At 45.5% G+C, this 26,923-nt stretch overlaps 3 protein-coding genes across 3 annotated transcripts in view; all 3 read left to right on the forward strand.

The window, feature by feature from the left end:
* Window positions 1-3,215: 3,215 nt before the first annotated feature.
* LOC140348976 (cytochrome P450 2F2-like) lies at window positions 3,216-12,969 on the forward strand. Its single transcript, XM_072435156.1, has 11 exons — window positions 3,216-3,410; window positions 3,887-4,049; window positions 4,111-4,263; window positions 4,406-4,566; window positions 5,024-5,092; window positions 6,423-6,527; window positions 6,767-6,908; window positions 11,508-11,593; window positions 12,316-12,417; window positions 12,492-12,633; window positions 12,709-12,969. The coding sequence occupies exons 1-11, from the start codon at window positions 3,249-3,251 to the stop codon at window positions 12,894-12,896; spliced, it is 1,473 nt and encodes a 490-aa protein (XP_072291257.1). The 5' UTR covers window positions 3,216-3,248; the 3' UTR covers window positions 12,897-12,969.
* Window positions 12,970-13,974: 1,005 nt separating this feature from the next.
* LOC140349390 (cytochrome P450 2F2-like) lies at window positions 13,975-16,576 on the forward strand. The gene is given in 10 exon segments (XM_072435701.1): window positions 13,975-14,172; window positions 14,239-14,402; window positions 14,658-14,822; window positions 14,959-15,119; window positions 15,183-15,251; window positions 15,354-15,458; window positions 15,524-15,662; window positions 15,832-15,917; window positions 15,991-16,288; window positions 16,364-16,576. Coding segments are annotated over 10 exon segments (1,536 nt in total). The 5' UTR covers window positions 13,975-14,011; the 3' UTR covers window positions 16,552-16,576.
* A 280-nt stretch (window positions 16,577-16,856) lies between these two features.
* The window catches only part of hsf4 (heat shock transcription factor 4), a 10,550-nt gene continuing 483 nt past the window's right edge, over window positions 16,857-26,923 (forward strand). Inside the window, exons 1-13 of the mRNA XM_072435925.1 lie at window positions 16,857-17,396; window positions 17,524-17,632; window positions 17,719-17,846; window positions 17,926-18,050; window positions 22,096-22,171; window positions 22,891-22,958; window positions 23,377-23,473; window positions 23,984-24,102; window positions 24,492-24,719; window positions 25,243-25,372; window positions 25,456-25,521; window positions 26,422-26,517; window positions 26,625-26,923. The exon at window positions 26,625-26,923 is cut by the window's right edge and continues 483 nt beyond it. Coding sequence (XP_072292026.1) covers window positions 17,271-17,396; window positions 17,524-17,632; window positions 17,719-17,846; window positions 17,926-18,050; window positions 22,096-22,171; window positions 22,891-22,958; window positions 23,377-23,473; window positions 23,984-24,102; window positions 24,492-24,719; window positions 25,243-25,372; window positions 25,456-25,521; window positions 26,422-26,481 — 1,332 coding nt within the window. The 5' untranslated portion in view covers window positions 16,857-17,270 and the 3' untranslated portion in view covers window positions 26,482-26,517; window positions 26,625-26,923. The remainder of the gene's footprint in view (window positions 17,397-17,523; window positions 17,633-17,718; window positions 17,847-17,925; window positions 18,051-22,095; window positions 22,172-22,890; window positions 22,959-23,376; window positions 23,474-23,983; window positions 24,103-24,491; window positions 24,720-25,242; window positions 25,373-25,455; window positions 25,522-26,421; window positions 26,518-26,624) is intronic.

The following is a 26,923-nucleotide window of genomic DNA, read 5'->3' on the forward strand; positions in this document are numbered from 1 at the left end:
TGGTCTGTGGTTTGGTCTTTGGTCTGTGGTGTGGTCTTTGGTCTGTGGTGTGGTGTGTGGTCTGTGGTGTGGTCTGTGGTGTGGTCTGTGTTCTGTGGTGTGGTCTTTGGTCTGTGGTGTGGTCTTTGGTCTGTGGTGTGGTCTTTGGTCTGTGGTGTGGTCTGTGGTCTGTGATGTGGTCTTTGGTCTGTGGTGTGGTCTGTGGTCTGTAGTGTGTGGCGTTGTCTGTGGTGTGGTCTTTGGTCTGTGGTGTGGTCTGTGGTCTGTGGTGTGTGGCGTGGTCTGTGGTGTGGTCTTTGGTCTGTGATGTGGTCTTTGGTCTGTGGTGTGGTCTGTGGTCTGTGGCGTGGTCTTTGGTCTGTGGTGTGGTCTTTGGTCTGTGGTGTGGTCTTTGGTCTGTGGTGTGGTCTTTGGTCTGTGATGTGGTCTTTGGTCTGTGGTGTGGTCTGTGGTCTGTGGCGTGGTCTTTGGTCTGTGGTGTGGTCTGTGGTCTGTGGTGTGGTCTTTGGTCTGTGATGTGGTCTTTGGTCTGTGGTGTGGTCTGTGGTCTGTGGCGTGGTCTTTGGTCTGTGGTGTGGTCTTTGGTCTGTGGTGTGGTCTGTGGTCTGTGGTGTGGTCTGTGGTCTGTGGTGTGGTCTGTGGTCTGTGGTGTGGTCTGTGGTCTGTGGCGTGGTCTTTGGTCTGTGGTGTGGTCTTTGGTCAGTGGTGTGGTCTTTGGTCTGTGATGTGGTCTTTGGTCTGTGGTGTGGTCTGTGGTCTGTGGTGTGGTCTTTGGTCTGTGATGTGGTCTTTGGTCTGTGGTGTGGTCTGTGGTCTGTGGTGTGGTCTGTGGTCTGTGGTGTGGTCTGTGGTCTGTGGTGTGGTCTGTGGTCTGTGGCGTGGTCTTTGGTCTGTGGTGTGGTCTTTGGTCAGTGGTGTGGTCTTTGGTCTGTGATGTGGTCTTTGGTCTGTGGTGTGGTCTGTGGTCTGTGGTGTGGTCTTTGGTCTGTGATGTGGTCTTTGGTCTGTGGTGTGGTCTGTGGTCTGTGGTGTGGTCTGTGGTCTGTGGTGTGGTCTGTGGTCTGTGGCGTGGTCTTTGGTCTGTGGTGTGGTCTTTGGTCTGTGATGTGGTCTTTGGTCTGTGGTGTGGTCTGTGGTCTGTGGTGTGGTCTTTGGTCTGTGATGTGGTCTTTGGTCTGTGGTGTGGTCTTTGGTCTGTGGTGTGGTCTTTGGTCTGTGGTGTGGTCTTTGGTCTGTGATGTGGTCTTTGGTCTGTGGTGTGGTCTTTGGTCTGTGGCGTGGTCTTTGGTCTGTGGTGTGGTCTGTGGTCTGTGGTGTGGTCTGTGGTCTGTGGCGTGGTCTTTGGTCTGTGGTGTGGTCTGTGGTCTGTGGTGTGGTCTGTGGTCTGTGGCGTGGTCTTTGGTCTGTGGTGTGGTCTTTGGTCTGTGGTGTGGTCTGTGGTCTGTGGTGTGGTCTGTGGTCTGTGGCGTGGTCTTTGGTCAGTGGTGTGGTCTTTGGTCTGTGATGTGGTCTTTGGTCTGTGGTGTGGTCTGTGGTCTGTGGCGTGGTCTTTGGTCTGTGGTGTGGTCTGTGGTCTGTGGTGTGGTCTGTGGTCTGTGGCGTGGTCTGTGGTCTGTGGCGTGGTCTTTGGTCTGTGGTGTGGTCTTTGGTCAGTGGTGTGGTCTTTGGTCTGTGATGTGGTCTTTGGTCTGTGGTGTGGTCTGTGGTCTGTGGCGTGGTCTTTGGTCTGTGGTGTGGTCTGTGGTCTGTGGTGTGGTCTGTGGTCTGTGGCGTGGTCTTTGGTCTGTGGTGTGGTCTGTGGTCTGTGGCGTGGTCTGTGGTGTGGTCTGTGGTCTGTGGCGTGGTCTTTGGTCTGTGGTGTGGTCTTTGGTCAGTGGTGTGGTCTTTGGTCTGTGATGTGGTCTTTGGTCTGTGGTGTGGTCTGTGGTCTGTGGCGTGGTCTTTGGTCTGTGGTGTGGTCTGTGGTCTGTGGTGTGGTCTGTGGTCTGTGGCGTGGTCTGTGGTCTGTGGCGTGGTCTTTGGTCTGTGGTGTGGTCTTTGGTCAGTGGTGTGGTCTTTGGTCTGTGATGTGGTCTTTGGTCTGTGGTGTGGTCTGTGGTCTGTGGCGTGGTCTTTGGTCTGTGGTGTGGTCTGTGGTCTGTGGTGTGGTCTGTGGTCTGTGGCGTGGTCTTTGGTCTGTGGTGTGGTCTGTGGTCTGTGGCGTGGTCTGTGGTGTGGTCTGTGGTCTGTGGCGTGGTCACACTCATGTGGACTGCACACATACTGGGAAGAGGACTCCCAGGTTAATGTCTTTGGTAGGGATACAAATAACCTAAAAGCCACAGGAGGACACATTATTCATTGTTCATGAACAATTGATATTAATATTAATATCAAGCATGCAACATGACATTATTATATAAAAAATGTAATGCAAAAATACAGTGCTACAGCATGCTCGATTGAAATAGTCCCTTTACAAAACAATTTGGTGAGAACAAAAACGGAAGCTTCAAGCAATCAAGCTTAATTTTGAGTCCTTTTGCCACATCAAACACCTGCTTGGGCCGCTTGTTCTCATCTGCCCACTTTGCCCAGCCGGTGGTCGGTCTTGGGGTCGGCGATAATGGCCTGGACGGCGACGATGGCTTCGTTGATCTTGGTCTGCAGCTCTCTCAGGTCCTCGATGTGCAGCAGGCATGCTACAATCACGGCAGGCTCATTCATTCATTCATTAATCTTCTACTGCTTGTTCCCTTTAGTGTGTGTGTGTGTGTGTGTGTGTGTGTGTGTGTGTCTGTCTGTGTGTGTGTGTGTGTGTGTCTGTCTGTGTGTGTGTGTGTGTGTCTGTGTGTGTGTGTGTGTGTGTGTGTGTGTGTCTGTCTGTCTGTGTGTGTGTGTGTGTGTGTGTGTGTGTCTGTGTGTGTGTGTGTGTGTGTGTCTGTCTGTGTGTGTGTGTGTGTCTGTCTGTCTGTGTGTGTGTGTGTGTGTCTGTCTGTGTGTGTGTGTGTGTGTGTGTGTGTGTGTGTGTGTCTGTGTGTGTGTGTGTGTGTGTGTCTGTCTGTGTGTGTGTGTGTGTGTGTGTGTGTGTGTGTGTGTCTGTGTGTGTGTGTGTGTGTGTGTGTGTGTGTGTGTGTCTGTCTGTGTGTGTGTTTTATGACACTAGAGCCAAAGTCCATTACAGACAGAGGAGGCAGGGCTTTGTGTCAATAAAACCCTCTCATTAGTTCCATTAGTTCCATAACTCAAGTGAAGGCTTCCTGTCCAATATGTTTGTCTCTTTTTTCCTACTATGGGTCCTAATCTGTTTTTTTATATTTCAATTCAAAAGCCGTAGGCCAAAGAACTTTCCTCCTGGACCCACTCCACTGCCGATGTTGGGAAACCTACACAATTTGAGTTTGGACAATCCACTGCGAGACTTCGAGAGGGTAAGGACTCATGTGGAGAAAATAAGTATCTAGTGGGTTTCAAATCATATTAATTTTGCTTCAAACTATAGAATAAAGAAATTGAATGATCATTATTTCTGGTGGCGGCCCTGTGATATCTGTTGGCACTAGTTACTTCTGAACATGGGTCGCACTTTTTTGATGAGATTTGGACTGTGCAAGTGGTTTTGATCTAAAATAATTGAGTGGGTGTGATCCCTCGTTCATCCAAGAATGTTCCATTGTAGAAAAAGATTCAGCTGTTGTGGTTTAGACACTGTTTTAGAAAAAACAAGACGTTTCGACTCTCGTCCAAGTCATTCTCAGTCTGCGGAGCTGGTCTGAGTGTCCAGATGTCTACAACTGAATCTACAATAAAATAAATGATTGAAATATTTAATTCATTCCATTATAATTATTATGTATGTCTAAAAATGTGTGTAAAATAAATGCACTAGCTGTTTTGTTATCCCCAGCTGCGGTTGAAGTATGGAAATATCTACAGTCTGTATCTTGGGTCTAAACCACTTGTGATGCTTTGTGGGGTGCAAGCCATAAAAGAGGCTCTGATAAACAAAGGTGTAGAATTTGCCGGAAGACCCCAAGACATGTATGTCAACATCACAACTGAGAGCAAAGGTACATACACATGGAAAATAGTTATGCAAACTGCAGCTTGTTTCTATTGTAATTTCCTCAGGAGTGATTCTGGCTGATTATGGCCCCAGATGGAAGGAACATCGTCGTTTTGCACTCATGACACTGAGGAACTTTGGTCTGGGAAAGCAGTCAATGGAAGAGAGAATTCTGGAAGAGATAAAGCACACAGTTGCAGACTTAGAAAGCAGTGTTGGTAAGTGTGATAAGATCAAGTTCAAGGTCTTTTTATGCTTATCATGATTCAAGGTAACGTAGGCAAGCCACAGGATTAAAGTGTAGCATGATGTAATTACTGTCTTTCCTGTCCGGTCATGTTTTTGCTGTGACTTTTACAGGTTCAACTATAAATCCTCAACATATGTTCCACAACGCATCCTCCAACATCATCTGTCAGGTTCTGTTTGGAATGCGCTTTGACTACGATGATTTTACTATGACGGAGCTCGTTCGCTGCTTCACTGAGAATGCCAAGTTAGCCAATGGACCCTGGGCCATGGTGAGTCCCAACACTAAACTGTGTCAAAGGTCATCACTGAGGGAAGGTTTAGTCGCTCATCTAGAAATGTTACAATAATACATCATTGTGAGAGGAAATATAATAATCTTATCATTATTTACAATAATTGACCAAACAACAAACAAAACCTTGGTTCACTTTCATTCAATTTAATAATTATAACATTCCTGGTTTAACTCTATGAGGACTTAATGAAATAAAACCTTCTGACGTGACATCAATAGTCAGAATAAATAGATGCCCTTTTTGGAATGTATTGAATTGAAATTACTTTTTTGCCTCTCTAACACACAATTATAATTTTTTTGTTTATTTATTATTTTAGTTATTACACTGTGACATGAATAATCACAGTTATCACTTAACCAAAGACACTTGGCATCTCTTCTCAGAACATCACTTTTTTAATCTATTGAATTATGTTTTTTTATTGCAGCTTTATGACTCAGTTCCTTGGATTCGGCGGTTTCCACTTCCCTTCCAGAAAGCCTTTATCAATATTGGCGTGAGTTCAAATCTTTTCCATCCATCCAGCCGCTTCACACTCGGCTACAAACCGTCCCAGTGCATGTTGCAGGTCCGGGTTTGATGGAGCCATCAGGACAACATCGTCTGCAAACAGCAGAGATGAGATCCTGTGGTCCCCAAACCGGACACCCTCCGACCCCTGACCACACCCTCTGACCCCTGACTGTGCCTAGAAATTCTGTCCATAAAAATTATGAACAGAACCGGTGACACAGGGCAGCCCTGGCGGAGTCCAACATGGCAATGAACACAGCTCCTGCTCCGGTCATACAGGGACCGGACAGCCCTGAGCAAAGGGCCCCGGACCCCATACTCCCGGAGCACCCCCCAAAGGACCCCCCGAGGGACACGGTCGAAAGACTTGGGTCCACAAAGCACATGTGGACTGGTTGGGCAAACTCCCATGAACCCTCGAGCACCCGATGGAGGGTATAGAGCTGGTCCAGTGTTCCACGACCAGGACGAAAACCACTCTGCTCCTCCTGAATCCGAGGTTCGACTATCGGTCGGATTCTCCTCTCCAGTACCTTGGAATAGACCTTACCTGGGAGGCTGAGGAGTGTGATCCCTCTGTAGTTGGAACACACCCTCCGGTCCCCCTTCTTGAACAGAGGGACCACCACCCCAGTCTGCCAGTCCAGAGGCACTGTCCCCGACCGCCACGCAATGTTGCAGAGACGTGTCAGCCAAGACAGTCCTACAACATCCAGAGACTTTAGGTACTCAGGGCGGAACTCATCCACCCCCGCAGCCACCGAGGAGTTTGCGAATACCCTCAGTGACTTCAGCTTGGGTGATGGATGAGCCAGCCTCCGAGTCCCCGGTCTCTACTTCCTCTTCGGAAGACGTGAAAGTGGGATTAAGGAGATCCTCAAAGTATTCCTTCCACCGTCCGACGACATCCTCAGTCAAGGTCAGCAGGTCTCCACCCGCACCGTAAACGGTGTTGGTGAGGCACTGCTTCCCCCTCCTGAGGCGCTGGACGGTTTGCCAGAATTTCTTTGGGGCCGACCGATAGTCCTCCTCCATGGCCTCCCCGAACTCCTCCCAGGCCCGGGTTTTTGCCTCTGCGACAGCACGAGCCGCGGCTCGCTTGGCCTGCCGATACCCATCGATGACCTCCGGAGACCTACAAGCCAGAGTGGCGGGTGGTGGGCCCACGGGAGGGAGCCCCACGTCGCCCGAATTCATTTAATTTTTTTACAAAATTAAATGAATTATGATGTTTTTTTAAGTAACACTGTTTATAATCGTATAGTACGGTACGTAGTGTTATAGTCAACAATAGTGTGTTTGCTCTTGCACAGACATGCCAGGGTATTGCTCTGCCTTGGATTGAGGAGCACAAGAAGACCAGAGTCCCAGGACAACCACGGGACTTTGTGGACTGCTATCTGGACGAGCTGGAAAAAGTGTGTTCAGTTTGTTTTTTATTAATTTTGTGTGTGGCCTTTTTCCAACATCACTTTATCCCATTAGCTCTGCCATCATAACAACAAGTGTTAGTTCATTTTTGAGTCCAGTTGGAGTTCTCATTTTAGTAGTTCATTTGATATGATATTATTTCTGCATAATATATATCATTTTGTTCTTATAATCTACCCTTCAGCACTTCATCTCACTTCCATGTTTGTTGTTGGATGCGTTTTAGAGAAGTAATGATCCCAACTGCACGTTCGCTGAAGACCTGCTCTCCATGTACTCACTGGACCTTCACTTTGCTGGAACTGACACTACGTCCAACTCACTGCTGACCGGTTTTCTGCATCTCATGAATAACCAGGACATTCAGGGTGTGTATGTCATTATTTACTTTTTTCAATAGCTGTGGCACGATTGTCTAAATTGCTACACAAATTCTAAAACGTTCAACTCGGAGAGCAATCACTAACTTTTTATGCCCATTGTTTTTCAGCTATAAAAACTCAAGCTAGAGTCACGTAATTTTGTCACATTGTGCCCGGTCACAAATTAACCCCTAATAATTTTAAATAAAACAAAAAAATGGTCTTTTATGAATTTTTAAAAATCTAATTTGGAGAGGGTGCTAGAGAGCCATTTTATTAGCTAGCCTCTACATTTGCATATCATTGCGTTCCGCTTTGAAATCTCCACAAACACTACATCAAAATCTTTAAAAAAATGTTTTTTTTTTAAAGATTTTTTTTTTTTTCAAAGAAAAAACGTTTTTTTTAAGAAACGTAAATTGATTTCCACAAATCGCGATTTTGTTAAAAATTCACGATGACAATACCATAAAACATATCAGCTTCAGATTGCAAACACTTCATTGTTCATGGGTTTGTGTCTTGTGGCCAAGTTTGAAGTGATTTTGATCAAAACTGTGAGAGAAAATGCCAAATGTACAACGAGGTGCACATTTGTCAGCAACGCGTTTATCCAATATGGCCGACTTCCTGTATGACTTAGGGTGGAGTCATAATATAATTTTTTACATGTCCTCGCATGAACTATTTTTTGGAGTGAGCATCATATTTTTACAGCGTCTGGCTCCCATTGGCCCCATGTTATTTGATTTTTGAGGTGGCGCTACTGAGCCGTCTTTCAATATTTTTTTACGAAACCTTCGCTCAAAATTAGAACTCACGGAGTTCTAATTATCGATACCACTCACGAGCAAATCCGTCTTTGTCTACTTCTTGATATTTGCGTTTTTCCAGCCCGCAGACACAATTATAATAAGTCCTTCGCCGGGACGATACTCGTCCTTTGGCTCGGGCCTAATAATAAGAAACCAGGCAGAGAACAAAGACTCGTCGCATTCCATTCCATGGAATGGCTTGAGCCAATTATAATAATGATGATGATGATGATGATGATGCACTTTATTGGACACTCAAAGATGCTTTACATGGCATCACTCATTCACTCCACACCTGGTGGCTGTAAGCTGCTGTTGTAGCTTCAGCTGCCCTGGGGCAAACTGATGGAAGTGAGGCTGCCATTCCACGCCATCGGCCCCTCCAACCACACCAATCATTCACACACGCAGCAGATTCATACTTCTGTAGTGAAAACTAAAAACTGAACCAGAGCCCCATTGTCCCAAATTTAATCCTGTACCTCAGAGTAGACTATTGAAAATACACTTCTTTTTCTTACATAAATGATTTATGTAATAATGTCGGTGTAATCCCTCATTCGTCCAGGCGTGTTCCATAGTAGAAAAAGCTTCAGTTGTAGTCATCTGGACTCAGTTAGAAAAAATAGACGTTTCGACTCTCATCCAAGAGTCATTGTCAATAAAAGAATTTAGATCGAGAACTCCGATATTAATACTATTCTGTGGTAAGACCCGCCCATTGGGCGGAGCCTTCCTGAAGTAGAAAGAGTTGTTTGTTTCAACAGAAACTCCCCCCTTGTATCTACCGAGCTAGCCTATTCAGAATCTTAATGGGCTATTAGAATCCTCTTTGTCTTTGTGAGACCCTGGCTCAACCACCCTGAGTACCTGATTAGCATCCGAATGTCCTGGTCCTGGTCCTTTACCTTTCCAGGGGTTCAGTAACCCATTATAAATAACAGGAAGATTAAACCTAAGCCCTCCATTTCTGTTTAAAGAAGGTCTTTCTTTTTTAACAAAAATAGCTTCCTTGACTCCTCTTTCAAACCATCTTTTCTCTCTGCTTAAAACCTTCACCTCACCGTCTTCAAACGAGTGATTAGAGGCTTCAAGATGGAGATGCACGGCGCTCTGAGGTCCTGAACTTGTATTTCTTCTGTGCTGATAAAGCCTCTTGTGTAGAGGCTGTTTTGTCTCACCTATGTAACGTTCTTTACAACTTTCTTCACTGCATTGGATCGAATAAACTACATTGCTCTGTTTTTGAGTCGGCAACTTGTCCTTTGGGTGAACCAGTTTTTGTCTTAAAGTGTTTCCTGGTTTAAAATAAACAGGGACTTCGTGTTGTCTAAAAATTCTCTGCAGTTTTTCCGACAGGCCAGACGCATAAGGGATAGAAACACCCTTCCTTCTCTGTTCAGTTTCCCTTTTGTCCTGCTTCTTGGTTCTCTTCACTCTGTTGAGAGCCCAAGCGGGGTAACCACAGGCTGAGAGGGCATTACGGACATGTTTTTCCTCTTTCTTCTTGCCCTCTGAGCTGGTGGGCACACCTTGAGCTCTGTGTTGTAAGGTTCTGATCACACCCAGCTTGTGCTGTAGTGGGTGGTTGGAACCAAAGAGCAAATACTGGTCCGTGTGTGTAGGTTTCCTATATACTTCTATTTGGAGTTTCCCGTCCTCTCCTCTGATCGTGGAACAATCAAGAAAGGCCAAGCGATTCTCCTTAGCGTCTTCTCTTGTAAACCTAATATGTGGGTCCACAGCATTGATGTGATCAGAGAAGGTTTCCAGCTCTTGTTCCTTGATTGTTACAAAAGTATCATCGACATAGCGGAGCCACAGTTTTGGGGCTATGCCTGAGAATGAGGACAGTGCCTTCTTCTCAAAGTGCTCCATGTACAGGTTGGCCACTATGGGAGAGACGGGCGAGCCCATGGCACAGCCATGAATCTGTCTGTAAAATTGTCCCCGGAATTGAAAGTAAGTGGTGTTCAGACAGATGTCCAACAGTTTACATATGTGTTCAGGTGTCAGTTTGGTCCTTTCCTGTAGGGTGGTGTCTTCCTGCAGTCTGATCCTCACTGCTGCTACTGCATCAGAGGTCGGGATGCAGGTGAACAGGGACACAACATCATATGAAACCATGAGGTCATCTGGGTCCAGTTGGAGATGTTTCACTTTATCCACAAAGTTGTGCGTGTTTTCCACATGATGTTCCGAATTCCCCACAAGCGGAGCCAATATAGTTGTTAAATGCTTGGCCACATTGTAAGTGATGGAATCTGTGCTGCACACTATGGGTCTGAGTGGAACATCCTTTTTGTGTATTTTTGGAAGGCCATAAATGCAAGGCATGGCTTCCCCAGGATACAGTCTGTAATACAGAGGCCGGTCTATCACTTCCTCTTTTTCCAGCCTTTGTAAACAGTCTATCACTTTCTTCTTGTAGCCACTGGTCGGATCTCTTTTCAAGCGCTCGTATGTGGTCGTGTCCTCGAGGAGGGTGTGGACTTTGGCTTCGTAATCAGCTGCGTTGAGAATCACAGTGCAACGTCCCTTGTCTGCTGGGAGGATGTTGATGCTATGATCTTTTTCCAGTGCTGAAAGTGCTTTCCTCTCTTCAGCTGTGATATTTGAAGGCGGTGGTTTGGCACTCTTCAGGGTCGCTGTGACACGTAACCTCAGGTCTGCAGCCTCCGATTCAGTCATTTTGTTGTTCCTAATTGCAGTTTCAGTGGCTGTGATGTAGTCCTCTGTAGGGATGTGTTTAGAGGTGACAGAAAAGTTGAGCCCTTTAGAGAGCACCTCCTTTTCTGCCTGTGTCAGAACACGATCTGATAGGTTCTTAATCCAATTGTTTTTGCTGGTCGCTAATTTGTCTGTCTCAGTCCTAATGTCTAGCTCGACCTCACCTGCATTCTTTTTGTTCAAAAGAATGTTGAACTTCTTGATTTGGCGTTCTTTGCTCTTCCTGTGCTGTGCTTCTTGTGCTGTCTGTGTAAAATCCAGCACTCTTTTGAAAGCTTCTTCAGGTGAGCCAGGGTCTCACTAAGACAAAGAGGTTTCTAATAGCCCATTAAGATTCTGAATAGGCTAGCTCGGTAGATACAAGGGGGAGTTTCTGTTGAAACAAACAAGTCTTTCTACTTCAGGAAGGCTCCTCCCAATGGGCGGGTCTTACCACAGAACAGTATTAATATCGGAGTTCTCGACCTAAATTCTGTTATTGACAATGACTCTTGGATGAGAGTCGAAACGTCTATTTTTCAAACTGAGTCCAGATGACTACAACTGAAGCTTTTTTTATGTAATAATATTACATAAATATGTTGTGCAGCATAAACCTCATATACCACTCTCAAACTAACAGAAATGATATGGCTCTGCTCCTATGGTGAAATATCTGACCAGCCAGAACCTCCTACATTCAGTTCAAAAAGAGTTTGGATGATGGTTGGATAAGTTTATAGATGACGTGTCCTTTTTGCAAGAGTGTTATAAGCTTCGTTCACAAGAGTCTCCAAACATTCTGAACAGTTTTGTGATTTAAAGTTGCGGTACCTAATTTTCCAACTGCAAAGCCAGAAGTACATTTTTTTATCTGTGAAACTCGTCCTTGGGTCTCACAAACCCTTTGGCATATCGTTAAAATTCACATGCATATTTTCCAAATAGAAATTGAGTATTGCATCTTTAAGTGAACAGTGTTGCAAAGTGTGCCAAGCGATTGGAAAAACAACAACTGTAAAACACTGTTGCATCAATTGTTTCTTATTTAATGTACGTGTTTTGTCCTGTTATATTTCAGAGCGTTGTCAGGCAGAGATAGACAGAGTGTTGGAGGGGAAAGATAAGCCCTGTTTTGAGGACAGACACAACATGCCGTATGTGCAGGTGATTCAAACCTTTCATACAATAGAATATTTGAATATATGAATATGACTTTGATAACTTATATTATATTATGGAGAATATCACTAAAGCAAAATATAATGGGAAATTGTATTATTATTTTCCAAGTGGATGAACTTGTGATATTTAAAACGGCACAGATAATATTTAAGGCTTATATTAAATAATTATCAAGACAAATTCAGTCCATGTTCAGAGAAAGGGAGCGGGATAAACCGGTCACTTATGGGGACAGTTATATTTTAAGATATTCACAGTGAGAAAGAGTTTATTTAGTTTAAATTGTCTTTACTTTTAAAGTCAATTCCACAGAGTTAAAGAAATGATACAAAATACTTACATTGTTGGTATATTCAAACATTCTGTTGAATATACCAACAATGTAAGTATTTTGTATAATTTCTTAGGTAGTTGCAGTTCTGTACATTTTTGACCATTTTATGACTCGAAATTATATTGAAATATATAGTTGTACCACACTGATAATCATTATGTAGATAAGATAAGATAAGATATTCCTTTATTGTCCACACATGGGAAAATTTCATGTTTGCAACGCAGGTAAATACAGAGGAAAAGGACAGATAACTTATAGGAAGTTTAAAAAAATAAATGCACCTTTACATAAGAGGAGTAGGATACAATACATCTTAAAACTTCTTTTCAGCATCATGAACTCCATGTATATCATCTCTTTTAAACAGGCTGTGATCCATGAAATCCAGAGAGTTGCTAACACTGTCCCACTCAGTGTTTTCCATAACACAACCAAAGACACAGAAGTTATGGGATACACCATTCCCAAAGTAAGATGTCATTTATCCTTTATTTACTCACAGGCATATTTTAAATCTACGTAATAAATGGTTGACACTTGCAGGGCACTATGATCATCCCTAACCTGTCGTCTGTGCTGAGTGAGGAGGGTCAGTGGAAGTTTCCTCATGGATTTCACCCTGAGAACTTCCTGAATGATGAAGGAGAGTTTGTGAAGCCAGAGGCCTTCATGCCCTTCTCTGCAGGTCTGTGTGGCACGACATTTAGTACTTATTTCACCGATGTGATTTGTATATTTGTGTGTTTGTTTGGATGCTCAGGTCCTCGGATGTGTCTGGGAGAGGGTCTGGCTCGAATGGAGCTCTTTCTCATCTCAGTGACGCTGCTCAGAAGGTTTAAGTTCCTCTGGCCTGAGGACGCAGGAGAACCAGACTTCACTCCTGTTTATGGAGTCACTCTCACACCGAGACCTTATCGCATGAAAGTGCAGCTCAGGGAGACACACTGAGGAAGCAGGACCCATCTATTCTATTATATGTTATAGTCAGTATCGCCTGTTAACTCTAGCGTATACTCACTCAGCCTTACTTTAACTGATTTAGATTATCTTATATTTACATCAGTTTTATTTCAAGAAGTATGACTAACAATATAAAGTGATGTGTATTGACTGGATGTTGTATTAATGTTATAACTGAACTGTACTGCTGTCCTGGAAAATATATGAATATGCTTATTGGGAATTCCCTGGTCGAATAAAGTATAAATAACAATATATATATAAAACATTGAATTTGTTATAGAAGGAAAACCAAATGATAAAATATCTTGACATTATATACATGCACAGTAATTTAGACTTAGAATATTAAGACAAGACATTGAGCCAAAACAGCCAAATAAGTTTAGTGTTTTTAATTTTTTTTATTTGTATCCATATCAGATAGACTGAAGCATTAAACATAAATTGGTCAACATGTTTAAGACATGTTTTAGTTTATATCAGGCAAAATGATAGATTCCAGAAGTCAGTGTGGCTGACAGGAGTTGCATCCGCCCTGGGACCAGGGGAAATTGACATCGAGACCTGATCTGGCCTTATTGTTGAACCATGTGACACAATCTGTTGTTATGGAATAAATATGCATCATTGGGTAGATCATTTATTTTCTTGTGTATTGGTGTTATTTCCTCAATACAATCGGTTATTATTTGGTTTGTGACACTGTGCTATCTCACATGCATTACATTTATTTTACCACAAGATGGCGCAGTGGAGCAAATGAAACACCTTGCGAGGCATCGACTCATGTATCGATACAATTGGCTAAAGCCTCAAATGGTTCATGGGGCTTCATTTGGCCATCACTAGTTCATTACCTGCCTACAACCTACATTTGAATGAATATACATAAATATTAAGTTGGTAAGCTTATCATATTGAAAAGATCAGTCGTGCTAAATTCCCAGAAAGCCGAGGTCGCGCAGGGGCCAGTCTCCAGTACATTCCTGCTGCTCACCATTAACTCCACATGCCAAAGTGTAAAGGTGACTAAAGTGTAACACTTGAAGTGTAACATTAAAGTGTTTGCAGGTTCACTCGAGTGCTGCCTGAGCAGAGCCATGTTCGCTTCAGCAGCTCTGTTTGTGGTGGCCGTCCTGCTGTATATTTTATTTAAAACTCCATCCAATGTTAAAAACTTCCCTCCAGGTCCAAGGCCGCTGCCTTTGTTTGGAAACCTCCTGGAGCTGAACTTGCACAGTCCTGTTGCTGATCTTCAGAGGGAAAAGTTGAATCACACTTTTTAATTTGCAACTTTTTTGCATTTATAATAAACATCTTGTTGTTAGCTGGCCAAACGTCATGGAAGCATCTACAGTCTCTACTTTGGCTCAAGGCCTGCAGTGGTCTTGAACGGTCTTCAGGCCATAAAAGAAGCTCTGGTTAATAAAGCCGGGGACTTCTCTGGTCGACCAGAAGATATGATGGTCAATCATGCTGTCAATGTTAAAGGTATTATACTAAACTGTTTGAAATTAATATTCTAACATGTGTTCTTAATAATCATTCATTGAACATAATTCTTCCTGGAAATGTTTGTAAAAGACTAAATGTAGATTTCAATCCAGTGGTAAATAACCCCCAAAAAACACATAAAAAATAATCAACCTTTTTGTACTTTTTAAACCCTCAATTGATATTTGGCCTCTGATTAAACATGAATGCCACATTTAGAATAAATACATCTGTTATGATGTTTTTTTGCAGCTAACGCCCCAGGAGTGGTGTTCTCCGACTACGGCCCGGGGTGGAAAGAGCAGCGCCGCTTTGGTCTGATGACTCTGAGGAACTTTGGCCTTGGTAAACAGTCCATGGAGGAGCGAATACTGCTGGAGACTGACCGGATTGTCCGAGTCCTGGAGCAGAGCATCGGTATGTTGGTCTTGGTTTTATACTTTAACTGATACAATGACCATACATGAATAAAAGATCATCTCTAAATATAATAGCGCTCATCTTATAAGATCAGTACATCACTAGAAAATGAATGATTTATCGTCTTTTTTAGATAAACCAATAGACCCCAAGACGCTGTTCCACAATGCTGCCTCAAGTGTCATCTGCCAGGTCCTGTTCGCCAAACAGTGCGATTATGAAGATGAGTTCATGAAGTTTTTTGTTGGCCTTTTTCAAGAAACCTCCAAAATAATTAACGGGCGCTGGGGAATGGTGAGTGGTTGTACATCAGGCTAAACTACCACAAAAGGCTTTACACTGTCTTCTTTATTCTAGATTTATGACTCCATCCCGATGATCCGGGGTTTACCATTACCTTTTAAGAAGGCCTTTTCTCTGTTCAAGGTATTCCTCAGTGTAGTTGGTCTCAGTGTGATTGTTTTAGTGATAAAACATTTGACATGTGATGATAATTATAGTCATTATTTCATGATTGATTTTTGTCAGGCTGCGCATGAAAGAAGAATGGAGATTTTGACTGAAAACAAAATGACAAGAGTTCCAGGCCAACCTCGACATTTTATTGACAGCTAGCTGGATGAAATAGAGAAGGTTTGTTTGTCCTGCTAAAGTCCAAAAACACATAGGTCATTGATCTGTTGTTTCTTGATAAAAAGAGGGGTGAAATCAGCTCATCCTTTTCCGAGGATCAGCTTTCCGCGTTTCTCCTGGACTTACACTTTCCTGGGACTGACACAACAGCCAACACACTGCTCAGAACCTTCCTTTATCTGATGAACAACCCACAAGTGCAAGGTACATCATTCTGGTGTGGGAAATAACTTTACACTCAGAAAGAAGCAACTCTGCCTTTATTATGGCCTTTTTACCTTGACCTTTTAGCTCATGAACTAGATAAGAACATGAATGATCATTTTTGGCCCCTGGCCTTCTGTTGAAAATGATTGCTATATTTCAATCGTAGAGCATTGTCAGCAGGAGATTGACCGAGTATTGGAGAGGAAGCTTCACGTGACCTTTGAAGACAGGCACATGATGCCCTACACTCAGGTGCACTGCACTATGACAGTCATTTAGGGGCTTGTATATGGTCTATGTCTAAAATAGAGCGTGTGTCTTGAAGGCCGTCATCCATGAGGTTCAGCGTGTTGCAGACACTGTCCCTCTTTCTGTGTTTCATCAAACAACTAAAGACACTGACCTGATGGGCTACTTTATACCAAACATCAGCATGTTTGTTACTTTACAATGTAAAGATGCTTCTGTTTGTTCTCTCCAGGGCACAATAATCATCCCTAACCTGTCGTCTGTGCTGAGTGAGGAGGGTCAGTGGAAGTTTCCTCATGGATTTCACCCTGAGAACTTCCTGAATGATGAAGGAGAGTTTGTGAAGCCAGAGGCCTTCATGCCCTTCTCTGCAGGTCTGTGTGGCACGACATTTAGTACTTATTTCACCGATGTGATTTGTATATTTGTGTGTTTGTTTGGATGCTCAGGTCCTCGGATGTGTCTGGGAGAGGGTCTGGCTCGAATGGAGCTCTTTCTCATCTCAGTGACGCTGCTCAGAAGGTTTAAGTTCCTCTGGCCTGAGGACGCAGGAGAATCAGACTTCACTCCTGTGTTTGGCACCACACAAACCCCAAAGCCCTTCCACATGAACGTCCACATGAGAGCAACTGCTTGACAACGTTTCAAAATGATTTTCTTTTCTCACTTAAAATGGATTATCATCTTTATGTGAATTTGAATTGAACAATGAAGTGTTTTTGTTCATCATAAAATCCACCTTATTGTCTCAAAATCTAAAAGAAAGCACATGTTAAATAAAAGCTGAACTAACAAAAAACATTAGATCTTTCACATGACTTATCTCTGTGTTACATACTATACCTGAATACTGTTCATTTAGATATGACAAGACTTCAACTAAAGTGCTACAAACATAGCCAGGCAATACAGACAACTCCTGTATCATTATTGATCCACATCACATCGTTTGAAGACTTAAAGGGTCCAAAACGCATCTGCAATCATCCTCTCTTTTGTCGTAGGGCTCTTTTTTCTGGTGTAACACTGGCGCATTGTTGAGGCTTTTGTGTGGACGCCGTATTGTTGCACACTTGATTGTCAGCGAGAGGCCAGTGTCGGGATGTGTGCTGACATGGGCCTTATGCGCTCACATTCAGTTGGTGTCACTGCTGGCAGAGGGCAGAGAGGAACGCAAAACAAACTGAACGCTAAATCCAAAACGATAAGAAAGGCCATTTTTTGACATGGGACAGAAGAAACAAGCCAAATCATTAGTGTATTGGCTTAACATGGACTGATTCTTGGACTATTTCCTTCCACCGTCTACAACAAACCTCTTACATCGTCTTGGAGCGGTCGAACTTTACTTTCAGAATGCAGGAGTCTCCAGGTGCCATGGGCGTCGACGGCAGCTACGCCAACAACGTCCCGGCCTTTCTGACCAAGCTGTGGACCCTCGTGGAGGATCCCGACACCAACCACCTCATCTGCTGGAGCGCTGTAAGTCACAGTTTGAATCAGTGCTATTCACAGTCCTTTTTGTTTGACTCCTATTTACTCCCGTTGGGAAAATGTGTTGACTATCGTGGACATTTCTCGCGTCCTAATTTACTTTCCGTTCATTTAGACCGGGACGAGTTTCCATGTGTTCGATCAGGGACGCTTCGCCAAGGAGGTGTTACCCAAATACTTCAAGCACAACAACATGGCGAGCTTTGTCCGGCAGCTGAACATGTGTAAGTGCATTTCTGTGTCTCCCGGCCCGTTGTGCTCGTCGTCTTTCGATGCGCTTTTGCTCTAACCTGGCGTGTTTGTGGATCAGATGGTTTCCGTAAGGTGGTCAACATCGAGCAGAGCGGTTTAGTGAAGCCAGAGCGGGACGACACAGAGTTCCAGCACCTGTACTTCCTTCAGGGTCACGAGCACATGTTGGAGCATATTAAGAGAAAGGTGAGGCCGGCGAGGCACCTTTTTTCTTTTTTTTTCCAGATACTGAACACGCGCACATTTCAAACTGTCGTGTCTGTAGGTGTCCATAGTGAAAACTGAGGAGACGAAAGTGCGACAAGAAGACCTGAGCAAACTGCTTTATGAAGTCCAGCTTCTGAGGACACAGCAGGACAACATGGAGTGTCAAATGCAAGACATGAAACAGTGAGTTCCACGTGTGTGTGCGACCTCGATATGTTTCCGTCACAAGTTATTATAAAGCAGCATTTTCAATCGTTAATGTGAACACTTTATTTGTAAATCAAGAAAATGAAAGTGTAATTGTAAAGGAGGAGGCTAGGAGGGGGGGTACGTCCATGAAAAGGTTTATCACACACAAAACGCCTGCTCAATCAATCAATCAATCAATCAATGAAATGTATTTATAGAGAACAATTCGTACAAAGTGCTTTACAATGTTAAGACACATTCAAAAAAATACAAAAAAAATAAAACACAATGCAGTTTATTAGAGTATAAAACAGTGTGTGTCAAAATAAATAAGCAAAAACATAGTGTGGTATTTTAAATGTATTCTGATCAGTTTAAAGTTGATTACCTGCACTTTCCATTCCGTTTGTTTTGAAGGTAATTAACCCCGAGAACAAATGGTCCCGGGGCGTGACCGACATTCTCTCTTCAGGCCATTGTGGCTGAAAATAGCTGCAGTGGGTCTTTTGTGTCGGCCAGAGGCTTAGTGTTCTCCATTGTGCGTTAATGAGAGAGGAGAATGTTCACCTGCTCACCTGACCCACACACACCTGACCCACACACACCTGACCCACACACACCTGACCCACACACACCTGACCCACACACACACCTGACCCACACACACCTGACCCACACACACCTGACCCACACACACCTGACCCACACACACCTGACCCACACACACCTGACCCACACACACCTGACCCACACACACCTGACCCACACACACACCTGACCCACACACACCTGACCCACACACACACCTGACCCACACACACCTGACCCACACACACCTGACCCCCACACACCTGACCCACACACACCTGACCCACACACACACCTGACCCACACACACCTGACCCACACACACACCTGACCCACACACACCTGACCCACACACACCTGACCCACACACACCTGACCCACACACACCTGACCCACACACACCTGACCCACACACACCTGACCCACACACACCTGACCCACACACACACCTGACCCACACACACCTGACCCACACACACCTGACCCACACACACCTGACCCACACACACCTGACCCACACACACCTGACCCAAGCACACACCTGACCCACACACACCTGACCCAAGCACACACCTGACCCACACACACCTGACCCACACACACCTGACCCACACACACCTGACCCACACACACCTGACCCAAGCACACACCTGACCCACACACACCTGACCCACACACACCTGACCCACACACACCTGACCCACACACACCTGACCCAAGCACACACCTGACCCACACACACCTGACCCACACACACCTGACCCACACACACCTGACCCACACACACCTGACCCAAGCACACACCTGACCCACACACACCTGACCCAAGCACACACCTGACCCACACACACCTGACCCACACACACCTGACCCACACACACCTGACCCAAGCACACACCTGACCCACAGACACCTGACCCACACACACCTGACCCACACACACCTGACCCAAGCACACACCTGACCCACACACACCTGACCCAAGCACACACCTGACCCACACACACCTGACCCACACACACCTGACCCACACACACCTGACCCACACACACCTGACCCACACACACCTGACCCAAGCACACACCTGACCCACACACACCTGACCCACACACACCTGACCCACACACACCTGACCCACACACACCTGACCCACACACACCTGACCCAAGCACACACCTGACCCACACACACCTGACCCACACACACCTGACCCACACACACTTGACCCACACACACCTGACCCACAGACACCTGACCCACACACACCTGACCCAAGCACACACCTGACCCACACACACCTGACCCAAGCACACACCTGACCCACACACACCTGACCCACACACACCTGACACACACACACCTGACCCAAGCACACACCTGACCCACACACACCTGACCCACGCACACACCTGACCCAAGCACACACCTGACCCACAGACACCTGACCCACACACACCTGACCCACACACACCTGACCCACACACACCTGACCCAAGCACACACCTGACCCACACACACCTGACCCAAGCACACACCTGCCCCACACACACCTGACCCACACACACCTGCCCCACACACACCTGACCCAAGCACACACCTGACCCACACACACCTGACCCACACACACATGACCCACACACACACCTGACCCACACACACCTGACCCACGCACACACCTGACCCACACACACACCTGACCCAAGCACACACCTGACCCACACACACCTGACCCAAGCACACACCTGACCCAAGCACACACCTGACCCACAGACACCTGACCCACACACACCTGACCCAAGCACACACCTGACCCACAGACACCTGACCCACACACACCTGACCCACGCACACACCTGACCCACACACACCTGACCCACGCACACCTGACCCACGCACACCTGACCCACGCACACCTGACCCACGCACACACCTGACCCACACACACCTGACCCACACACACCTGACCCACACACACCTGACCCACGCACACATCTGACCCACACACACCTGACCCACACACACCTGACCCACACACACCTGACCCACGCACACACCTGACCCACACACACCTGACCCACGCACACACCTGACCCACGCACACGCCCCACACACCTGACCCACACACACCTGACCCACGCACACCTCACCCACACACACGCCCCACACACACCTGACACACACACACCTGACCCACACACACCTGACCCACACACACCTGACCCACGCACACACCTGACCCACGCACACACCTGACCCACGCACACGCCCCACACACACCTGACCCACACACACCTCTGACCCACACACACCTGACCCACGCACACCTGACCCACGCACACCTGACCCACACACACCTGACCCACACACACGCCCCACACACACCTGACCCACACACACCTGACCCACACACACCTGACCCACACACACGCCCCACACACACCTGACCCACACACACCTGACCCACACACACCTGACCCGCGCACACCTGACCCACACACACACTCCCCACACACACACCTGACCCACACACACCTGACCCACACACACCTGACCCGCGCACACCTGACCCGCGCACACCTGACCCACACACACACTCCCCACACACACACCTGACCCACACACACCTGACCCACACACACCTGACCCAAGCACACACCTGACCCACACACACCTGACCCAAGCACACACCTGACCCACACACACCTGACCCACACACACCTGACCCACGCACACGCCCCACACACCTGACCCACACACACCTGACCCACGCACACCTGACCCACACACACGCCCCACACACACCTGACACACACACACCTGACCCACACACACCTGACCCACACACACCTGACCCACGCACACACCTGACCCACGCACACACCTGACCCACGCACACGCCCCACACACACCTGACCCACACACACCTGACCCACACACACCTGACCCACGCACACCTGACCCACGCACACCTGACCCACACACACCTGACCCACACACACGCCCCACACTCACCTGACCCACACACACCTGACCCACACACACCTGACCCACACACACGCCCCACACACACCTGACCCACACACACCTGACCCACACACACCTGACCCGCGCACACCTGACCCACACACACACTCCCCACACACACACCTGACCCACACACACCTGACCCACACACACCTGACCCGCGCACACCTGACCCGCGCACACCTGACCCACACACACACTCCCCACACACACACCTGACCCACACACACCTGACCCACACACACCTGACCCAAGCACACACCTGACCCACACACACCTGACCCACACACACGCCCCACGTGGGAGGAGCCACCACTCAAATCCAGCCGGCTATTATCCCTCTTGACCCACTTAGTCCTTCAGACTTGTGATGCTCTGTGAGGGTGTTTGTGTGGTTAAAGGTGCTCTCTTCTCTCTGTGCTCGTAGGCAGAATGAGGTGCTCTGGAGAGAGGTCGTGTCACTGAGACAGAACCACACGCAGCAGCAGAAAGTCATGAACAAGGTCAGTCCTAAGCAGGGTTTCTATAGAAAGTAGTGGAAAGTAATAGAGAAAGAAGCCTATTAACTTATCTAATTTTACAGTCCAGGTTTTAGAGGTGTGCATTGATCTAGTTTGAAGAATGAAACCATTATAGGGAAAGAAATCCCCCTGTTTGACTCGCAAATAAAAGTTTATTGGTATTAGAGGCAACGTTTCGGCAACTGGGCCTTCGTCAGGCAAATGGGTGACTGAGGATGGGACAGAGGTTTAAATAGGAGTGGCCTCTAAAATGGGAGTGGCCAATCACAGATGTTTTAAGAAAGGCGTCAGACACAAACAAAAACATCATTATACACATTAACAATACCCAAAACGATAGACAAACAGTGACACCTCATGATGAATAACACATACGTCAAACATAGTGATTAATACAGTGCAAAATGGGCAGCAGAATAAAAGTAAATGTGTTGAATAAAGCAGACAGGTCAGTGGGAGTTATATTCAAAACTGCATGTGTACTGTGTGGCTCGTCCTCAGAGCAGTTACAGGAAAATGTTGAGATTGAACTCGTCATTCAACCCCTTAGGAGCCAGCGTCTGCGCGGTAGGGTAAGAATAAAACCGTTGAAAGAATACACTGACATGCACTTGTATTTGTATTTACTGTCGACTGATACGATGGTGCAGAATCCAATGTCCCGATTATGTGGGTGACTGAGCGTTTCCTCTGTGTCGCAGCTGATCCAGTTCCTGTTCAGTCAGATGCAGCCCACTTCCCCCGGCACGGTGGGCCTGAAGAGAAAGCTGTGAGTGCACGCGCCTCACACACAAAGCACAATATCATCAGAAGTGAGACAAACAAGCAGCTGACAAACTGAACAATCCCACCGTCCACCAGAGCTCTGAATGGACACGAGTGCTGAGTCAGAGGGTCTCGCGCACAAACACTGCGATGACAGGAGCCCGCTTCGGCCCGCGTGTGTGTGTGTGTGTGTGTGTGTGTGTGTATGTATGTGTGTGTGTGTGTGTGTGTGTGTGTGGCGCAACTGCTGATTCAGGCCTTTTGCTCTCTAACGTTGTGTGACCGAGGCTGCGAGTGGAAAGGAAGAAACACTTACACTCAACTGAGGGGATTGTGTTTTGAAGCTACAGAACCGATCAAATTTTGAGCAGCATTTGAATTGTTTATTCTTTTTGGTCTGATTCAAATGTCTGTTGTTTTAGGCCCCTGATGCTGGATGACGGCTCTCCCAGTCCACCCGCATCCAAATTCAGCCACGGCCAAGTGGAGCCCATGAATGAATCTTTCTATATACAGTCGGTGGGTTTGTAACGTCATATTTTCTCTCTTTAGCTTGATCTGAATAGAAGTGTTTGTTTATTGGCCACTTATGTAATGTAGTTGTCAAGTGTACACTAGAGGGCTGCATTGAAGCTTTTTTTTTTTTTTTACTGGAACTCCATTTCATCCATAATATCCATTTGTGAGAATGGTTTTATAGTTTACAGCAAGTGGTGGTAGAACAACAGAGAATGAACATAAATAAATGCATTACTGGATCTTACAGAAATGTAGAGTGCAACAGCAATAAAGCTTAAATCAATCAACTGTTAGTGTACAGTTAAACAGAATAAGAATATTACGTCTCTCCAGGTCAAATAGCTTTGAAATAATGTGCCCTGCTTTTTTTAGGTGTTGTTGTGTATTGTACCTGACCTAAAGTTCTAACCTATTGTAATTAGTCAATCAACTTGAGCAATTACTACTTTATAAATTGCGTAAAACAATAAAATGACCATTCCATTCTATTTTAATGTACTTATATTCCAGCCTTCCAGTGACAGTGCCTCTTGCTCTGCCAGTGCGATGACTGGAGGACCAATCATATCAGATGTGACTGAGATGTCCCAGAGCCACATGACCATGCACATGCAGACAGAGGAGACGAGGTGGGTCACATCCTGCTAAATACTGTACACACATACTTGTACAGCAGGTTGGCATTTAAATGTATCTCATGTATTCCTCTCACAAACCCTGTGGCACATGGCTAGAACTCCCATGCATTCAAGAAGCGTGAAGCAGGGCGGGGCACTCTCACACAGCCAACAACGTCTCATCCCAAAGCATCATACTGCGATACACATGGCTCTTTCTTATGAACTTTCAATTGACAGAATATTTTCACCACATGGTCTAAGTTTTGTTACCTAGTTCTGCTTTTACAACTAATTTTGCAGCTTTTAAAGTATCGTTCCCTCTGAAGCATGGATACATAGTACAAGGTGTTTTTTTTAGCCTTCTTCAAGATCACGTTCATGTCTGAATGTCTCCTCAGGGAGAAGTGCATGATGCTGATAAAAGAGGAGCCAGTGAGTCCAGGCGTGAGAAGTGGAGGGGCTAAGGGCAGTGCTGGAGGAGAGCATGCAGGTCTGAGTTCATCCTGTGAGCTTTGCCCTGCTGAGCCCCCCATCCTGCCTGTGGCCCTGGTCCAGTCTGTTCTGGAGGGGAGGGGCTCTGCCGGACCTGTGGGGGACAGGAGGAGCAGGAGAATGGGCCCAGAAAGGTAGGGGCATGATGTGGAGTAACAATCTATGTTGTGTTTGCATCATGGGTCTTTTAAATATGCATTTTAGGTCATGAACATATGTTGCAAAGTGACTTGGCAGGTTTTTATTTTGAACACTTGGTCAGAACGTCCGTGAGACTGTCACTGTCATTGAACTGTCACTGCAGGTCATTTGGTTGAAGTCTCTTAGTTATGAACCCAACAATATCTTGAGCTCAGGAGCATATCTCTGAGCATCTTAAACCACGGTAATAATCAATATTAAGCATGCATTTGAATGAATTTGTGTGTGACATTGAAATTAATGCTTGATTTGATCTGATCTAGAAAGCCCAAGTCATTTCAGAGATTATCCTCAAACTAGGTCAAAAATTCAACTGCAGAACTGCATATTTGCAATTAAAATTCTACCTTAGAATTCTGATATTCCCTCCAACTACATTTAAAAATGTGGACTGTTTAAGACGTTTTATGTTATCACGTGAACACAAACTCTAAATGTCATTTTGAACTTGTTCAGAGGTGAGGTTTCAGAGTCAGTGGAGAACGTGGACTTGAGCCTGGAGGAGCTGCAGCTGCTGCTGGTCAGGAGCCACCAGCACAGCTCAGTGGAGGCCGGGGCCGGGGCTGGGGCCAGCGCTGCTATAGATGTAGGTCTCACCACACTCACACACACACATGTCCAGCTCCTCCCACATGAGTCACTACTGAGCTCTCCTCTTTTGCCTTGTAGCCCTTCAGTCTCAGTCTGCCTCTTACGGAGTGGAACTTCAATGAGATGGATCCAAACCTCAAATCTGTAGGTTGTTTTATGAAATAATGCTGATTTATTGACTCTTAAGATTATTTTTTTTCTTGGTAAAATAAACATAAACAGCAAGATTTCCAGGTTACCTTACTACCTGCTTAAAGTGGATCAAACTCCCACGTCTCAGAGCTTCTGAGGCTCCAACTGCTGCTACTGCTGCGGAGGAGGAGGAGGAGGAGGAGGAGGAGGAGGAGGAGGAGGAAATAACTAAAGCAAACAAACCACAGAACCATTTTAGACCACAAATGTAATCATAAAGTTTCCACACATGCTCAGTTGAAATTATGAACATCTCATGACCTGTTCTGACACGTAGAGTAAATTTAATACACTTATTTAAAGGATAAAAAAGTCCAACGTGATTGTTGCTCGGATTCCAACAATATTTATATCTAAAAGATTTGCAGTGACATTGAGAGGACAACTTCACCGATTATACAACTGACTTTATAAAACCTTTCCCCGTAATTGGAGGATTCCTCACTTTTCTTCACTCAGCTGTGCCATGTTCTTTGATCACACCGTCACACTGCTCCGTGTTGGCAAAGACATCCTTAAGATGCACGCTCTAAAACCCTGTATGAATAAAATATGCAGGTCTTCCATGAAATGTTTATTTAACTTTCTATATATAGCATTATATCAGTCAGTGTTAAATCTCAAATACAGCTTGAGTAACTTGTGTGTGTGCAGTCAGTTGTGCAGTTCCTTGGGCCTAACTGACATACTAAAAGTCCTTTTAACCTGTCTATACCATCACAAACAGAATAGAACCTGTAAAATGTTTAGTATATAAAAACCTAAAAAGTATAGCTACACTTTATATTAATGGGACATATAGTATTGCATTATATAGACTTCCATGTTTGAATACTGTCGATGTTTTCACAGTACATGTTCCACAACCAGGAAGCTGAGGCCTTTCCAGCCAATGACTGTGAAGAGCAGTGATCATCGTCTTGTTGTGGACACTTTTTGAGTCAGAAGGTATCTATTTGCAAAATGTTTCAGATATGTAGTCACGCTGAGCACATTTTTATATCATTTTTATTTCTGTGAGAGGGTTTAAGGTGACTTTTTATTCTCTTCTCAAGCTGCCATTTCTTTCATTCCTGCATAAACTCCATGGTCCTGCCAGGCTGTTTCCTCATGGGGGTTTGCATCACATCAACACTAAAGTCAAAAGGCCCTACACACTTTGACCACTACTGTGACTGAAAGACTGTGGGTATTATCGTTATTTTAAACAGAATATATCGACACAGTAGACGCTCATGTACGCTGGAGCATCAAGGTTTTTGCACTTTACATTTTGGGAGAGGGAATTTCTGCTTGTGATGTTTTTTTTTTCATTACTAATCTGCTTTTGACACAAAAATACTCTTGTACACAA

Source organism: Eucyclogobius newberryi, unplaced genomic scaffold, assembly GCF_026437365.1.
Source record: "Eucyclogobius newberryi isolate DKJ021-1_F unplaced genomic scaffold, fEucNew1.0.hap1 SCAF_7, whole genome shotgun sequence".
NCBI classification, from domain to species: Eukaryota; Metazoa; Chordata; class Actinopteri; order Gobiiformes; family Gobiidae; genus Eucyclogobius; species Eucyclogobius newberryi.

Excerpts from the sequence above, each read along its gene's own strand:
- LOC140348976 (XM_072435156.1), top strand. The coding sequence starts at position 3,249 with ATGTTTGTCTCTTTTTTCCTACTATGGGTCCTAATCTGTTTTTTTATA. Across the intron at positions 4,050-4,110 it reads CATCACAACTGAGAGCAAAG|GAGTGATTCTGGCTGATTAT; the intron begins GTACATACACAT and ends TAATTTCCTCAG. Across the intron at positions 12,418-12,491 it reads TGGGATACACCATTCCCAAA|GGCACTATGATCATCCCTAA; the intron begins GTAAGATGTCAT and ends TGACACTTGCAG.